The sequence below is a fragment of the Mustela nivalis genome (assembly GCF_964662115.1).
Source record: "Mustela nivalis genome assembly, chromosome: 1".
In the NCBI taxonomy this organism is placed as follows: domain Eukaryota; kingdom Metazoa; phylum Chordata; class Mammalia; order Carnivora; family Mustelidae; genus Mustela; species Mustela nivalis.
The window spans coordinates 59403944-59415713 of NC_139020.1; the positions used below are offsets into that span (position 1 = coordinate 59403944).

At 46.4% G+C, this 11770-nt stretch overlaps 1 protein-coding gene across 13 annotated transcripts in view; it reads left to right on the forward strand.

The window, feature by feature from the left end:
- Window positions 1-5800, forward strand: part of SIDT1 (SID1 transmembrane family member 1) — a 479838-nt gene extending 474038 nt beyond the window's left edge. For all 13 annotated transcript variants that reach the window (XM_082738918.1, XM_082738922.1, XM_082738923.1 and 10 more), the window contains 4 exons: window positions 645-750; window positions 848-958; window positions 1894-2007; window positions 3901-5800. In XM_082738918.1, coding sequence (XP_082595044.1) covers window positions 645-750; window positions 848-958; window positions 1894-2007; window positions 3901-3963 — 394 coding nt within the window. In that variant the 3' untranslated portion in view covers window positions 3964-5800. The remainder of the gene's footprint in view (window positions 1-644; window positions 751-847; window positions 959-1893; window positions 2008-3900) is intronic.
- Window positions 5801-11770: the final 5970 nt, after the last annotated feature.

Sequence of the window (11770 nt, forward strand, 5' to 3'; positions counted from 1 at the left end):
TTAAAAGCCATAGGCAGGGCGCCTGGGTGGCTCAGTGGGTTAAAGCCTCTGCCTTTGGCTCAGGTCATGAACCCAGGGTCCTGGGATCCAGCCCTGCATCAGGCTCTCTGCTCAGCGGGGAGTGTGCTTCCTCTCTCTCTCTCTCTCTGCCTACATCTCCCCTACTTGTGATCTCTCTCTGTCAAATAAATAAAATCTTTAAAAAATAAAAATAAAATAAAATAAAAATAAAAACTATAGGCAGCGAGCAAGAATTTGATAATGTGTGTCAAGGCAATTTTTGAGATAATTCTACTTCCAGTAATCTAGTCTAATGAATTAATCTTAAATCCAAAAAAAAAAAAGAAAAAGAAAAAGAAGAAAGAAAAGCGCGCTGTTGAAGGGATTCAGTTAGTTGTTGAGGTGTTCTTTAGAATAATGAAAAGCTGCAGGACGCCTAGGCCCTCAAGATGATTGTGGTACCTCCACTTATGGGACTCTTACAATCATCAAAAATGCCAGGTCTGAAAGAGGTGTCATAATTTATGGAGGTTCAAGTTTTTTTTTTAATCACCCTCCTCCCCAAAATACAAGTGGGGAGTGAAGAAGCCAAGACAGTTATGCAACCGCCCTGATGCCTACAAAGTCATTCTCCTTACACCCAGCGCGCTCTTTGGACTGGTCTATCGGCCCAGGGACTTCGCTTCCTACATGCTGGGGATCTTCATCTGTAACCTGCTGCTCTACCTGGCCTTTTACATCATCATGAAGGTAAGAGTGGGCGCTGGGGGGCTGCCCCCACCCCGGCAGCCCTGGGGGCGCCCACATGCAGGACCCCAGCATGGCAGCATCTGCTTCCCACCCACAGCTTCGAAGCTCCGAGAAGCTCCTTCCGATCCCACTCTTCTGCATCGTGGCCACAGCGTTGCTGTGGGCCGCCTCGCTGTACTTTTTCTTCCAGAATCTCAGCAGCTGGGAGGTAAGAGGGTGGTTTTCTTGGCCAGGGAAACGTTCTCCCTCCGTCTCGCCTCCCAGGGCCTTCCTACCTCCCTCTCTCCACGCGCTTGTGGTTGTCTGTCTTTGAAACGGAAGCTTTTTCTGAGAGAGATAGTGTTTTTTATCCATGCCTAAATGGCATGGGGTCCTCACGGTCACGACCGCGCCTCACGTGGCCCTCGAGACGCGGCAGAACTGATCTTCATTACATGTCATGGGACGATCCCACCCCCACCCCCACCCCCGTGATGTTTAATGCGTGTAAAAACCTTGTTGGGTGCGTGTTCTTCTCCTAACCCGCATCCACAAACAGATCCTCAGCTGCTGGCCTTTGTAAATCCGTGGCACAGAGAGGAAAGCAGAAGCCTGGGAACCCAGGATGGTACCCAGGAACAGAGAGGGGGCCTCCACTCTCCGCCCCCACAATTGACTTTAGAACATTTCCATCACCCCAGAAAGCCAGCCTGGGCCCATTAGTAGCCACTCGCTCCATTTCTCCCTCACGCCTTAGCCATAGGCAACCGCTAATCTCTCTCTCTAGCTCGGCCTCTTCTGGATATTTCTTACCCATTTATCATGCAGCATGTGCCTTTGAGTCTGGCGCAGGCACTCATCCATGGGGTCGCATGTGTCCGTGGCCATCTCTTTCTATCGCTGAATAACACTCCCTTGTGTGGAGACAGCGCTCCTCCTCTCTCATCAGTCACCGGCCATTTGGATTGTTCCCATTCTTGGGCTCTTGCAGATGCAGCCGTGGTGAATATGGTGTCCGCGTGTTTGTGTGGACTCCTGTTTTTTGGGAAGCTTGCTTTTGGAGCCAGGCATCCAGTAGTGTCTCCGTAGCTTTCTGGGCGTTCGGCCCTCTAAAGAGTTGAGCTGTGGGAAGGCTCACCCACATCCTGTCTCACCTTCCTCCAGGGCACCCCAGCTGAATCCCGGGAGAAGAACCGAGAGTGTATCCTGCTGGATTTCTTTGATGACCATGACGTCTGGCACTTCCTCTCTGCCACTGCTCTGTTCTTCTCATTCTTGGTGAGTTGATAAATACTTTTTTAAAAGAAATATACTTTTTAAAAAAGAGTTTGCTCATTTATTTGGGAGAAAGAGAGTGAGCGAGAGAGAAATGGAGGAGGGGGAGAGGCAGAGGAAGAGGGAGAAGCAGACCCCCTGCTGAGCAGGGAGCCCCACTCAGGACTGGATCCCAGGATCCTGAGATCATGACCTGAGCCGAAGGCAGACATTTAACTGACTGAGCCACCCAGGCGCCCCTAAAAATACCTTTTTGTTAATTTCTTTTTTCTTCACATCCCATACGTTTTTTCTTTTTCCCCCTCTTCCTACCCTTTTGTACTTCTCTGGTACTTCCCTTTCCAGTTCCTCATTGTAATTCAGTATACAGACGATTTTTTTTTTCCTCTTTCAGTTAGAGCTTTATTTTTCTTTTCCTTTTACTCCCCAATATTTTAAGACAGAGTGACAAAATGATTTTTCATAAATGCCCCTGGTCCGGACTGAATTTGTTGTTAGAACTCACATGGCTATATATATGGGATGCCTGGGTGGCTCAGTTGGTTGAGCAGCTGCCTTCGGCTCAGGTCATGATCCCAGCGTCCTGGGATCGAGTCCCGCTTTGGGCTCCTTGCTCTGCAGGGAGCCTGCTTCTCCCTCTGCCTCTGCCTGCCTGCCATTCTGTCTAACTGTGCTCTCGCTCGCTCTCTCTTTCTCTCCCTCTGACAAATAAATAAAATTTAAAAAAAAAAAAAAAAAAGAACTCCCATGGCATGAATCGCCCCAAGAATCACTTTGGCATTCACTCGCATTCGGGGGATATTAGATAATTCTTCCCTGTGCTGCCCTCACACTCCTCCTCCTCTTCCAGTCTCACTGAATATCTTACAGATATTTTACAAATTCCTAGCGTACTCAGGAGAGCAGCCCAGGCCTCTGCTGCTTCTCACCAGTCTCCCCAGACCTCTCCTGTAATCCCTCCATTCTTTGCGTCCCAAAACACCTTTCCAGAAGCTGTGCGTATACTAACAACCTTGGATGATCACTCCTGGCATCGATTCATCCTCATTTAGAGATTTTTCCAAATTAAAACTCCGCAGTGCCTGCACACAGATTCAGCCAGCAAAACAACGGGACGAAGGAGACCTGTGCCCCCGGCACTCCCCGGGGTGCGCACGCTGCTGCCGCACTGTCTCGAGAGTGGAGCGGGGCTGCCCCCTGGTGGTTATCTGGGGAAGTTCAACAACCCGCATAAACCTCGTTCCTCGTGACTTTTATCTCTGATGAACACTTTCATTAGAGAAAAAGAGATAAACAAAAGTGGGGTGAAAGTTTCCACGTGAAGAAGTGATGGCAGAGGGAACTAAAAATGGAGGAGGGGTGTGCATTTCTTATATAGCAATACTCTATATGCAATAAGACTTCCTTTCCTCTAGATCATAAGCCAAATGTCCCTAAGTGATAACTTCCCTGGCCACCCTATTAGCACTTTTTTACCTTTCCTCACCCCATAGTTCTTGTGTCCCCCTCCATAGTCTAATTTCCATTACTGTTTTTATTGCATATTATTACCCAGTACACCATACTTAGCTCACCTCATTAGCATGCTATACTGTACTCAGGTATTTGCCTCATGTCGCAAGCTGTCTCTCAAATGTAAGCTCCAGAAGGGCTGGGAGTTTTGTCCCTTGTGGCATTTAGAATAGCACATCATAGACCCCCAATACACATTTGAATTAATACATGAATTATGTAATCCTAATAATCACCTGTAGAGAGCGCTGCATTGCAGAAAGCTGTAGAGGACACAAAGGCAAGTAAGGGGTAAGGGCATTGCTCCAGCCAGCCTGTGTGGGTAGGTGCTTACCCCGGCTGTGACTGTGCATCCCCGTCATCCCTCTGACCCTCTCGTTCCAGGTTTTGTTAACCTTGGATGATGACCTAGATGTGGTCCGGAGAGACCAGATCCCTGTCTTCTGAGCCTCCAGCTTTAAGAGAGGGAGAGGGAGCAGTCGATCTTGGTGCTGTTTCATGAAAATACAGGGACTGCAGCAAGTCACCACTGCCAAATGCTCCACTCCCCCTCTGTCAAGTCAGTTCTGTGCGCATTTCCCCAGGAAGGTGAGGGGCTGGAGGGAGACTCAAGCCTTCAAGCAGGGCAGCAGAGGAGAAGCCATGGGTATGGCCAGAGGCAAGCCCTGAAGAGTCAAGGGACTCCCATCCCCTGTCGTGTACAGCCCTGACATGGACAAAAGCTGCATCCGAGTCAACTCATTGTCTTGGGACCCCTCCCACCCTCACGAGATTTACCAGCTAGGGGGAGCGACACTGCCCTCTTCATCCAGCTGCCTCCAAGCCCAGAGAGGCCAGCAGCTTGGGTCTCCTGCTCAGACTTGAGGTGACCCCCTCTGCACCTCCACATCTGTTGCTCTACACATCCCAGAGCACCAGCTTGCTCCTCCGAGGTCCAGGGACGACAGAGAATCCTCAGAGTCTGGTGGAGGGCTGAACCCAACCCCCCCCTACCCAACTGGGATAGTTCTTTTAGTAGGACCAACTAATCACCTCCTTGGAAGGAATGCTGTATGTGCCCCCAGGCTCCTGACCCCATTAGAAGGGCTCTGGATTGGACTTTGTCACACAGTTGTCCTCACAAGTGACTGTCTCTGGGCCCAAGTCTTGGGTGCTTACCTACTTCTGTGTCTTCATCTCACTGCTGTGTGTTGACCCCACAACTCAGGCTCTTCTCTCTCGGGAAGGCTCTGTTACCCCATCAGCTCCAAGGCAGAAGGGGAAACAGGAAAAACTCTTCTAGCAGCAGGAACAAGAGGATTGACAGGCCGAGAGACTGGTGACATCGGCATCAAGAAAATAGACCTCACCCTAAGGACGTGGGCTCCTGGGGCAAATGCAGCAAAGACGAAATTGCTTTCTCGTGCCTCCAATTCAGACAGCTAAATTCTGGGCCCACCTCTCCTGTGGGGAATAAATCATTGCTCTAACCAGGGGCACTGCACTGGGGGTCCTCCACCACCAACTAAACTCCCTGTCACTTTCTGCAGATCAGGGGCTCCAGGTTTTCTCCCCGGAATTCTCTAGAAATAATTCTTGGGGTGAACTCGTTTTACTCATCCTCCCTGAGTTGCAAAGAGCAAGCTGATTGAGGACTGCCTTTTGTTTGCACCTGATTTTCATTCTCTCCCAGCAAGATGTGACAGAGCTCAGCCACCTACTTCTCTCACACCGTCCGGCAATTCTGCCCCTGACGAGTCCCATCTGGACCAAGCACCCTCATTACCTGTAGTAAGATGTAATCAGAAAATAGACATACAAATGTGTACCCCATATATATTTGCCTGTGAAACTGAAGTCACCTATACCCCCTGCTTTCTTGATCATTCATTAGAGAAATGGATTAGGTGTCCTTTTAAAAAAAAATTATTCTGTCTCTAAAATATTTGCATAAAGGCCAAAAATCACATTTTGGAAGTTTGAAAAGTTTAACAATGCAAAGATGCTTTTGATGGAACTTTCTGTGATTTGCTTTTCCTAAAATAGCCCCAAATTCATATTTGTTTTCTGCTTTTCTTTATTCCTTAAAAACTGTTGGCTTCCAGAGGCCATATGAAGACCACTTATTTAATGGTGGTGTTAGTCTAACATCTGAAACAAATCTCAAATCTGTTTAACTATGGTGTATTTGACCTAATTCTTTTATTTTAATGGATGGTTTAAAAAAAAAAGATGCACTAAGAAAATGTGGACGTAGTCTGTTCGAGTGGCCCTGTGACCGAAAGTGAATAAATTGTGAGATGCATTCCCCATGCAGTTGCTTGTTTGGGGAATGTGCCAGGTGGGGCTGCCATGTGCTTGACTGTGTTCCCATCGTGTCTGTCTGTATTGTGCTGTGAACTCACACACTGTGGTTAGTTCTTTTCTCTGCAGCAGGACTAAAAACCCAGACCAAGCCTGCCCTTAGAGTCCTCAATTCCTCACGCACTTGCTAATTCTTTCTACAGTGGCAACATTGTGGCCGAAGGACATGAGAAGGTCATCCGACAGCATCCGTGGGGTTGGTAGGAATGGGCGGGGGGGGGGAGCGGTGGGGGGGGGCAATCAGAGCTTTTCATGGCCAGACAGCCCTGTCCACAGCTTGCGCCTGTGCCCATGGACGTTGCTTTTTAAAAGAGAAGTGAAGAAATAATTCTTGGGGTGAACTCGTTTTACTCATCCTCCCTGAAAGCCAAGATCAGCCGGAGGTAACCGGAGAAAACAGTCACTGTGAAGAGGCTTTTGGCAGAGCAGGCACAGAAGTAATCAGAGGAGGTCAGCGGGATCAGGACAGACATGTGGCAGCCAGAGGAGCAAAGCTGTGCACAGAAAAAAAAAAAAAGGACCTCTTCACACCTCTGACGAATGCTGGAGAGGCAAGTCCACCTGTTGACATTGCGTGGTTGAGGGATTAGCCCGGTTTTATTTTAGCAGCGGGAGAAGCCGGTGGAAAACCAGAGTCTATCTGGGGAAGGGACTTTCGGTGACTGAAGGAGCTCACCCAACCAGCTCCCCAGGGAAGAGAAAGTGGCAGCTGCTTCCTTGAGAGTTTTGACTAGCCACCAGAATGTTCTGTGGGGTCACCAAATGCATGGGTCAGCAAGTCTGACAACCTTCAAATAGTTCTCCTTCCGGGAGATAGTGTCTCTTTGTAAAGCTTGGGAGAAAGGGAGAAACAAAGATAAACATTATTCATGGAAAGAACAGTGGAGTCTGAGGAAGATTCTGGAGCCTGATTTTAGACCAAATATGTTCACGTGCTCACTTTGTGACCTGGGGCAAGTTGCTGGAACTCTCTGATCGTCTCCTATCAAGCCCGCTACGTGAGGGAGACAGAAGTGGAGATGTGCAGAGCCCCGAGGGCAGTGCAGGGACAGAGGAGGGTGTCACCTACCCCCATAAACCCCACAGGGGACAGTCTCTCCACCAGGATGGCCTCTCTCTCCTCTAGGTGCTGTTCACTGAAACCTGCTGTTCCGTTTCCTGTCCTCAGTTCCAGGAGGCCCTGAAGGCGGTCTGGGGGCCTCTTTGCCTTCAGAGATACTGTCCAGATTTATCAAATCTCCCAGCCCCGGGGCCCCCTTGCCCTTTAGTGCTGCACGTCCCTGTCTCTGGCCCTTAATGCTCTTACTCCGACTCCAATGAAAAATCACTCCCAAAGCTAGGCCAAGTGGAAAATCCAGCTCTGTGGGTCACACCTCATTACCTCCATCTCTGCCCTGGGAATCTCAAAGAAAACCTGGATTTGCTCCTTTTTCGAGTAGCTGTTCCTACTGTCGTTCAGGGAAAGCCCTATGCAAACGTTCCCCTCACCCTCCCCGCCCCCTCAACAAATGCTCCGGAGGGAAAGCCTGGAGGGTCATCCCGCATGAAGAGAGGCTTCGGCCTTTGGGAAAGAGAACTGGCCCCAGAAAGAAGCAGGAGAAGCTCATCCAGGTTTTGAAATGACTAATATCGCTGGTGAAACTAAGGAAAAGCATTGTAAGTAAAGATGCGATCTGCCCTGCCTGAAGAAATGTAAAAAGCCTTGGTTAGCGTGATTCTGCCCAGTTTGTGACAGGTTTCTTGGTGGTGGTTGTCAACGCTGTTTGGTAGAGACAGGATATATTGTGTGACTAGGTTTCTTTGTCCCCTCAATATTAAATTGTCCCCTCAATATTATCCCCTCACTGTTGCCAATGAGGTAAACCATGGTCCTTAAACACGTGAATTCAAATAAGCTTCATGGAACTCACAGATCAGCCTTCCCCATGAGTTTCCATCAGGGCCGTAGTAATAGTTTTGCTTGGACGGGATCCTCTGCGAGAAGAGACCCCTACCCTGTGAGCTCCAAGGGCAGATTTTATATAGTTTTCCCTCAAGTGTGGTCTTGCTGTTCTTACTGATGCACAAGGAAGACTAGGTGGTTACCATTGTTCACATAGAATTACCCCTTGTTCTTTCCAACCTCAGGGAAATGGACTCTACCTTCTTCCTAAATATCCCTAAAATAGATTTTATCATCTTCCCTAAATTTCAAATTTTTAAAAATCGTATCATTTTCCCTAAACTTCAAATTTTAAAAAATTTGTTTGGCTCTGTCCTATGTCCTTTTCATCACCTGAAAGTTTCTGTCATCTCAGATTTACACATTTCGCTAGAGATGAAAAATAATTAACCACCATATTTTATACATAGAATAGCCTTGAAGTCGTATCACCTCTCAGTCAAGAGCTAAACAAAGTCTAGGTGTTTTATCTCTTGTTTGGCATTATAGTTCTGATTTAGAAAATAAGAGATTCAAACAGTGAAAGATTTTCAAGTCTGGGCAAGAGAAGTCTGATACCAACCCCACTATGGTTTGCTCCTGGGGCCCTCCTCCGCCCTATCTCCCCACCTTCTTTATGAATTAGGACTCTAAATTTTTAAGTGACTATCAAGTTATCCAAAATAATTCAAAAGCTCTCTATAACATTGCCCTCACAGAAAAAAGTTGATTTGCACTTTATGATCTTTATTATATAAAGATCATAATATATACATATATAAGATCATAATATATATTTATGATCTATATTATTATGTTGCCTATCTGAGCTTTTCATAAGTCTCAGTACCCAGTCTTAGGCAGGCTCCTTTGGGGAAGAGGACAAATTCAGAACTGGGGCTCACTTTGCTTGTCTCTCAACATAGGACACCTGATAAAATAACCTACTTGTCAGAGGATCCATTTCTCTTTTAACCTCTCCTTCCTCACCTTTTCTCTGTCCACTTATATAGAATCTGATATACTGCTTTGGCTACGAGTCAATCAGAAATACACAGGCCAGACTCTGTGTGGAGGTGGTCGCAGCGATCGACAAACACACAATCTCTTCTGTCATAGGATCCAGGGTCCAAAAGGGACATGAAGCACATCCTCACAATCTGTCAGTTAAGTGGACCAAGCTCTCCAACAAGAGAATGGCCTTCTGAGAATCTTATCATTAGATCCAAACCCGAAAAAAAGTCCAAATAAGCACCAGCAATTTTTATCCCCAGATGTGAAGTCCTAAACTTGCTACTGATACAATGTAGCCTCTCTCCTGCTTGAACTGACCACCTCCAGTTTTTCATAAGGAAAATGAAAGTCCCGATTTCGATCTTAGTGAATAACAGAGATCCAGAGAGAGAGTTGGAGTGGGGATCCTCTCAATCCATTTTGTTGGAGCAAAAACTGCTCCAACTCCCTAATTCTGAGGTACTGCAATGACCCATCCCTCACTGCTCTAGGACAAGCAGGAGATTGAGCTTTCCCACCTGCCCTTTTAGCGGAGCCTTGCTGTTGGAAACCATTGCCTTCCTGCCTCTAATGCTAGAATCTTCGAGTCTGCAGAACTGATCATTACAACAGATCATTTGGCATCAGGTATTGTGTCAAGGGTTTTATGTACATTACCATCTTTAATCCTGAACCCCACCTCCCTGTAAAGTAGGCAGTGTTACTACATTTGCCATCTGGAGAAACTGACACTCCAGTCCCTGTTGACTAAATGAAGCAAATGGTGCCAAAACCTGGGTTCTCTGAATTGAGTAGCTTGGGTCCAGACACCAGAGAAAGGGAAGACAGACTGTGTTGTAAGGAAAGCTCTACTATCATGTGCGCTTGTATCTATACGTGTAAACCATGTAGCCTAGAGTTTTGTAACTATTGAACACCTTAACAAAAAGAGAAGGTTGCAGCAAAATTCAGAAGAAGCGTGTCTGTTATATAAACCTGAATAACAATGAAACCTACCATGCTTTAGGAAAGCCAACGGATAAAACCACGGGTTTGGATCACTGTGGCTGGATTAAACTGGAACAGCTGGGTTCATGGGAGGGCTGTTGCTTCAGCCTCTGAGCTTGTAACATTAAAAACCAAAGTCCATTTTATAAATTCAAAGATTGTACTTGGCAAAGGGCTACAGGCTCAAAGATCCATTTTAAATTAAAATACATGTTTTTCGTAAGGTGTCAGGTCTCCACTGGAAGCCTACTGGGTCAGAAACAAAATTAACACTGGAGACAAAGCATAGGCATGCAGTCGGTTTCTGTTTCCTAAAAAACATTTACAGACTGAAAACATCGCCATGTCAGAAAGTCCTCCAAATCTGCCTCTCGGACTGATCTATGCTGGTCTGGTAGATCAGGCAGATTTCACCACTCCTGTCAACAGCTGAACCATCTTCCGACGTGGGGACAGGGCCCAGCTCTCCCTTTCTAGAAGGGAGTGGTTTCATCTCTCCAAACAGAGGCAGAGGAAGGAGGCTGTGTTGAACTGGAGAATCAGTCTTCTCCACTGGAAATAAGTGATAGTAGTGGTAAATGTTTTTAAATGTGTCCTGAAATAAGAGCAAAAATAACATGACTTGGTTTGCAACACTGATATACTAAGCAGTGTTCTTCTCCTATCCTAAGCTGTCTGTTGGGCTTGTGTGTGTGTGTGTATACACACACACATAATTTATATATAATTTATATTTAATGTGAATTTGCACATTTGCCACTCGGCAGCATTTAAAAAAATGGGATTTAACCTAATCGAATCATGGGTTCCCAGAAAACCTCCCTGAAGCGGCAAGTTCTCCACCATCACAATTTGGATTCAGCCTCTTTCCAAACCACAGATCTGAATATGATTAAGACAGTGTACAAAAACAAAACCCGACCTGCTCAGCCCAAACTTAGTTAAAGGCTGGGTTTTCATTATCTTCCCTAAAATCTGGGACTTAACTGGATCGTGGGAACACGGGTGGCACATTGATACCAGTAAGCCAACCTACCAGACTTCTCAACTTAGGTAGGCAGTAAATTAGCATTCGGGCCTTAATTTCTCACAGAAAGAAGAGGTCAAAGGGGCTGTTGACATTGACCAACACACTGTAGTCTAGTATTCCCTGCATTTCAGTGTCCTGAGTAGGGAAGATAGAAGCGAGGAAGGTCCTGGAAAATAACTGACCTCTTTACATTCAAATATTCCTTTGCAAGGACGCCTGGGTGGCTCAGTGGGTTAAGCCGCTGCCTTTGGCTCGGGTCATGATCTCAGGGTCCTGGGATCGAGTCCCGCATCGGGCTCTCTGCTCAGCAGGGAGCCTGCTTCCTCCTCTCTCTCTGCCTGCCTCTCTGCCTACTTGTGATCTCTCTCTGTCAAATAAATAAATAAAATCTTTAAAAAAAAAAAAAAACAAATATTCCTTTGCAACTGTGTGAAAACTTTTTTCAAATATCAAACCTCTTTCATCCCTCACATGAACCATGTGAGGTAGGATAGATAATGTTCTAACTAATAAACTAAGACCTCTTGCCCAAAGTCTCGCAGCCTGGTAACAGGAGCCAGATACAAAATAATGCCATTGCCTCTTTTTTGTCTAAAGAACAACAGTAAAATAGCTTTTAGATTTTACTGATTCCAGAAACTGACCAAGAGAAAACCAACATCAGTTCAGATTTCCGTAGACAGTTTTTTCTTAAATTTTTATTGAGGCACGTGTAAACTATATCACGTAATGCACGTAAACTATATTACGTAACACACGTAGGTGCACACGTGCGCATGCATATGCACTAATGTATCCAGCACCCACCCTGAGATTCAAAAGGTTTCCCACATCCTTGTGCCTGATCCAAGTCAAATCCCTGCCCCAGAGATAACCACTGTTCTGGTTTTTCTCTGTATAGACAAATGTTGCCTGTTCTTGAACTTCGTATACGTGGAATTCTGCAGTATATGCTCCTT